At 50.2% G+C, this 6,000-nt stretch overlaps 1 protein-coding gene across 12 annotated transcripts in view; it reads left to right on the top strand.

Moving 5' to 3' along the window:
- Nucleotides 1–2,663, top strand: part of PFKFB3 (6-phosphofructo-2-kinase/fructose-2,6-biphosphatase 3) — a 90,820-nt gene extending 88,157 nt beyond the window's left edge. For all 12 annotated transcript variants that reach the window (XM_028825949.2, XM_002805545.4, XM_077945696.1 and 9 more), the window contains one exon: nt 17–2,663. In XM_028825949.2, coding sequence (XP_028681782.2) covers nt 17–23 — 7 coding nt within the window. In that variant the 3' untranslated portion in view covers nt 24–2,663. The remainder of the gene's footprint in view (nt 1–16) is intronic.
- The last annotated feature ends 3,337 nt before the right edge of the window (nt 2,664–6,000 follow it).

Here is a 6,000-nt window from a genome sequence, read left to right on the forward strand (position 1 = left end):
TTTCTCCTGAAAACAGAACATGAAAGGCTCCCGGAGCAGCGCCGACTCCTCCAGGAAACACTGAAGCAGACGTGTTGGTTCCATTCCGTTTCCATTTCTGCAGCTTAGCTTGTGTCCTGCCCTCTGCCCGAGGCGCAACGTATCCTGAGGACTTCTTCTGGAGAGGGTGGGATGGAGCAGCGGGGGAGCCTTGGCCGAAGAGAACCATGCTTGGCACCCTGTGTCCCCTCAGCCACTGGACACCGGAAAGCCATGTGGGTCCCTGGCACCCTGCCTTTAGCCGCGGGGCCCCAACCTCCACTCTCTGGGTTTCCTAGGAGTGTCCAGCTTCGGAGACCTACAAGGCCAGGGGAGAGTGATGAGTGCTGGTCCTGACAAGAGACCGCTGGGGACACTGTGCCATTATTTTGTTTCTGTGATCTCCTGGCACATTTGGAGCTGGGAAGACCACACTGGTGGCAGAATCCTAAAATTAAAGGAGGCAAGCTCCTAGTGGCTGAAGGTCAAGGAATGGGTAAAAACTTCCACGTGGCTGTTTGATGCATCTTGACCTGGGAAGACGCCTCATGGGAATGGACTTGGATAGGTGTTGGGTTGGAGCGTCTTCTGCAAGAAGTCCCTGAGCCGATATGCAAGTTGGCTGGGTGGTCCACACTTTGGCTGTCCCGCGGGTCCGCACACCTTCCAGGCCTGCGTTCTGCCTCCAAAGATGTTCAAGGGCAGGCTGGCTGCCCGGGGAGAGGGGAGTATTTTGCTGAAATATGAGAACTGGGCCCTCCAGGGCCCCTCTCTCCTCCAACCTGGACTTGGGGGGAGCTGAGACACACTTTCCTGGAGCTGCTGGCTTTTGCACTTTTTTGATGGCGGAAGTGTGACCTGAGCGTCACACCTTCTCTTCAGGAACGTAGATGTTGGGGTGTGTTGCCCTGGGGGGGCTTGGAGCCTCTGAAGGTGGGGAGTGGAACACCTGGCGTCCTTCCCCAGCACTTGCATTACTGTCCCTGCTCTTCCCAGGTGGGGACAGTGGCCCGAGCAAGGCCTCACTCCCAGCTGCTGCTTCCAGAGCTGCCTGCACACTGTCTTGGAGCGTCTGCCTTGTGCCTGGCACTCTGCCAGTGCCTTGGGGAAGTCGGAAGAGTGGACTTTGTCCTGGCCTTCCCTTCATGGCATCCGTGACATTTCTGTGGTGATGGAAAGCATGGGACCTGTCGTCTCAGCCTGTTGGTTTCTTGTCATTGCCTCAAACCCTGGGGTAGGTGGGGCGGGGGGGGTCTCGTGCCCAGATGAAACCATTTGGAAACTCGGCAGGCAGCAGAGTTTGTCCAAATGACCCTTTTCAGGACGTCTCAAAGCTGGTGCCAAAGGTCACTTTTCTTTCCTGCCTTCTGCTGTGAGCCCCGAGATCCTCCTCCCAGCTCAAGGGACAGGTCCTGGGTGAGGGCGGGGGATTTAGACAGCTGAAACTGGGCGTGGAAAGAAGAGCCGTTGCTCTTTGTTTTTCAAGAAGAGCTGTTGCTGTTTGTTTTTCGAGAAGAGTTTTTAAAGAACGCATGTTTTTTTCCCGGTTGGAATTGAGTAGGAACTGAGGCTGTGCTTCAGATATCGTACAATCAAGTGGGGGATTTTCACGCTGAACCATTCAAGCCCTCCCTGCCCATCACACCCGCTTTGGCTGGCATCTGCTGGAGAGGATGCCGCTGTCTGCATTCCCGTGCAACTCCAGACTCACACAGTTTTCTCTCTCTCCCTGGATGTTGAGTCTCATCAGAGTGTGTGGGTAGGGGGTGGGCGTGCATGGGTGCATGATTGTGCTTCACTTGGTTGTATTTTTCGATTTGACATGAAAGGCCTGTTGCTTTGCTCTCGAGAATAGTTTCTCGTGTCCCCTTCGCAGGCCTCATTCTTTGAACATCAACTCTGAAGTTCGATACAGATAGGGGCTTGATAAAGCTGTGTTCCCCTCTCCCCTCTGACTAGCTAAAATCAATACCTAAATATAGAAGCCTTGGCCTAACACGGGCCTTTAGTCTGGGAAGGGCCTAGATGGGAAGAGAGGGAACATGAATCTGGACAGGGAGGGAGATTCTACAGAAAGGAGAACACTGCCCACTTTGCAAGCCAGTGACCTGCCTTTTGAGGGGACGTTGGACGGGGCAGGGGTGGGTTTGAGCTACAGTCATGAATTTTGGCGTCTACCGATTCTTACCAACTCCCCACCCCACAAAAAAAATAACGGGGACCAATATTTTTAACTTTGTCTATTTGTTTTTGGGTGAGTTTCCCCCTCTCCTTATTCTGTCCTGAGACCACGGGCAAAGCTCTTCGTTTTGGGAGAGAAGAAAAACTGTTTGGAACCACACCAATGATATTTTCGTTTGTAATACTTGAAATTTATTTTTGTATTATTTTGATAGCAGATGTGCTATTTATTTATTTAATATGTATAAGGAGCCTAAACAATAGAAAGCCGTAGAGATTGGGTTTTGTTTTTAATTGGTTTGGGAGCCTTCTATGTGTGACCTATGACTTCTCTGTGTTCTATGTATCTGTCTGAATTAATGACCTGGGATATAAAGCTATGCTAGCTTTCCAACAGGAGATGCCTTTCAGAAATTTGTATATTTTGCAGTTGCCAGACCAATAAAATACTTGGTTGAAATACATGGACGAAGTGAACCTCTGGTCTTCTCGTGGGGGAAGAAGAGTCTTTAATTGATGTTTATGGCAGATGCACCACGGAGCTGCCAACTCACCGCTTCATTATCTTCCCTTCAACAGGATGTTCAAGTACAGAGTGTCTCCTGCCTGCATTTGGGGAGAATGAGCTGTCTCAGTCTTTCTTCTAATTGATAGACTTCATGTTTTATTTTTATTGATTTTTATTTTTGAGACTGAGTTTCTCACTCTCTCGCCCATGCTGGAGTGCAGCGGCACGATCTCAGCTCACTGCAACTTCCTCCTACGAGGTTCAAGCAATTCTCATTCCTCAGCCTCCCGCGTAGCTGGGATTACAGGTGTGCGCCACCATGCCTGGCTAATTTTTGTATTTTTATTAGAGATGGGGTGTCACCGTGTTGACCAGGCTGGTCTTGAACTGGCCTCAGGTGATCTGCCTGCCTCTGCTTTCCAAAGTGCTGGGATTACAGGCGTGAGCCACTGTGCCTGGCCCTATGTCGGTTTTACTCCCTTCCTTCTATCCCCCTTCCCCACGCCCTTTTAAACAGCAGCAGTTCTTGCCCCAGCGACACCACAGAAGGGATCTTTCATTTTGGTTCCTTTCACCCGCCCTTCCTCATCCCCTTCTGGCCCCTTCCAAGTTTCTACAGGGAATAATAAAACTCAAGCTTCTATGACTTTTTTGCCTCTCATTGGTTGACAGAGGTTGAGCCGGTTTTTTCACTTTCAGCCTCAGCATCTGCATCTCTGCAGATGGGACCGGGTTTAGGGTGGAGCATGGCATACCCGCTGAGTGGAGGAAGCCCTGGAGCGGTTCCTTCTGCAGCCGGAATGCGTGACCAGCATCTTGCTTCGTCTGAATTTTTTCCAGAGCCCCCCACTGCTACGCTCCAGAAATAGCCTTGATTGCCAGTGAGTCTTTCTTCATCCTTTACGCACCTGCCGCCCACGCTGTGAAGAGAACAGGCGGCAGAGGCTTGGCACCTCCTTTGCGAGATGACTCCCAGGGTTGTGATCTGGCCGCGGCGTGATGGGGCAGGGCATTTTGGTGAACCTGAGGCCACCTCCTCAAGCTCTGAGTCACGTTTGATGGCGTGAGATGTGTCAGGTGCAGGGATAGAGCAGTGGCCTTGACAGAAATCTGGCCTAGCCTTCAGGCTGACTACCCAGAAAATGAAAAGACTGCTCCCAAAGAGGATATCTATGTATCGTAAGGTCCTGGGCCGGCCGCGCTGTGGGGATCTACAGGGGCTCTGTGACCTTTTGGGGCAGCCCTGAGATTCATCCGAGAGATGGGCTAGGTCCACAGTCCCTGACTAAATACAGAAGATTCAGTAAGCGGGTGGATGCTGTTGGAGAGAGGAGGGCCGGGGCCGGGAAGGGTGGACATTGTACACACCAGTCATCTCCATTCGCTGCCTAGGCTTGGTTCCTTTCACTTCTCACTCCCTCAGCTCCGGCCACACTGGCCTCCTGCAGGTCCTTGAACTTGCCAACGTACACCCACCGCAGGGCCTTCGAGAGTTCCATTCCCTCCCCTGGGAGGTCTCCCCAGCTATCCAGGGTTCTCCCCGACACTTCCTCCCTACCCCCATTCAGTTGTCAAAGCCTACACCAAAAAAGGCTCCCCTGTCTCCCAAGTCCATGCACACCTTTCGCTGTGTGTGTTGACTGCCTTGGCCTCTGTCTCGTGAACCTGAGCCTAAGATCCCTGAGAGCAGGGCAGCTCCCTGTGCCTCCTCATCGTCCATACAAACCTGGCCCGCAGTGGGCTCTGTCACTAAGTGGATGACTAGACCCAGACGATGCGCTGGTGAAGAGTGAGGCGTTCATTCAGCTTGGAGAGGAGGCTTAGAAAGAGTTTATAGAAGAAAGGAAATGTGAGCAAACATGTCATTGAAGGTAACTTTTTTTTGAACTAAAAATATTATATTAACAAAAATAAATTCAAAGCCTCTGTGAGTTTTCAAAATCTAAATCTCACAATGCTTGTGAGTTCTAAAGTGTGTTTGTTTTTCGAGACAGGGTTTTTTCTCTGTCTCCCAGGCTGGAGTGCAGAGGTGGGATCTCAGCTCACTGCAACCTCCATCTCCAGGGCTCAAGTCATCCTCCCACCTCTGCCTCCCTAGTAGCTGGGACTACAGGCATGTGCCACCATGCCCAGCTAATTTTTGTATTTTTTGTCGAGATGAGGTTTCGCCATGTTGCCCAGGCCGGTCTTAAACTCCTGAGCTCAAGTGAACCGCCTGCCTCGGCCTCCCAAAGTGCTGGAATTACAGGCACATGCCACCAGGACCAGCTAAAGACTGTTTTATAAACTTCATTTTAAGCTCACATTTTGCAAGACAGCATAAGTGGCTTTGGATTCAGTTGTTCTCGGTGTGTGAGCCAGTCTTTCCAGTCAATTAATTGATGGTCTAGATAATCTGTGAAGGTGCTGGTTTCAGCCTATAGGTTCTGACATACTCCTAAGACCAGGTGAAAAGAGAACCCCCATAAAGACACCAGACTTACCTCAAAACATGGCACTTCAGCCCTTGGGACTAAAGAGGACCCCTGGTGCAGTCCCTGAGAAATGTCTTTGGAGAAACTTTTATTTCTTTCTTTATTATTTTTTTGAGACAGAGTCTGGCGCTGTTGCCCAGGCTAGAGTGCAGTGGTGCAATCTCAGCTCACTGCAGCCTCCACATCCTGGGTTCAAGTGATTCTCTCGCCTCAGCCTCTTGAGTAGCTGGGATTACAGGTGCGTGCCACTAAGCCCGGCTAAGTTATATATTTTTAGAATAGAAGGAGTTTTGCCATGTTGGTCAGGCTGGTCTTGAATTCCTGACCTCAGGTGATCCACTTGCCTTGACCTCTCAAAGTGCTGGGGTTACAGGTGTCAGTCCCTGAGCCTGGCTGAGATGCCATCTCAAAAGAAAAAGAAGAAGAAAAAAAAAAGATGTGAAGGAATGCCATAGTTTTCAGGCTTATTGGGAGGACTGAATCTTTTTTTTTTTTTTTAAACTTTTATTTTAAGTTCAGGTGTACACGTGCAGGATGGGTAGGCTTGTTAAACAGGTAAACTTTTGTCATGGGGGTTTGTTGTACAGATTATTTCATCACCCAGGCATTAAGCCCAGTACCCATTAGTTATTTTTGCTGATCCTCTCCCTCCTTCCATCCTCCACCTTCTGATAGGCCCCAGTGTGTGCTGTTCCCCTGTATGTGTCTATGTGTTCTCATTATTTAGCTCCCACTTATATGTGAGAACATGTGGTATCTGGTTTTCTGTTCCTGCATTAGTTTGCTGAGGAAAATGGCCTCCAGCTCCTTCCATGTCCC

The sequence above is a fragment of the Macaca mulatta genome, chromosome 9 (genome assembly GCF_049350105.2).
Source record: "Macaca mulatta isolate MMU2019108-1 chromosome 9, T2T-MMU8v2.0, whole genome shotgun sequence".
In the NCBI taxonomy this organism is placed as follows: domain Eukaryota; kingdom Metazoa; phylum Chordata; class Mammalia; order Primates; family Cercopithecidae; genus Macaca; species Macaca mulatta.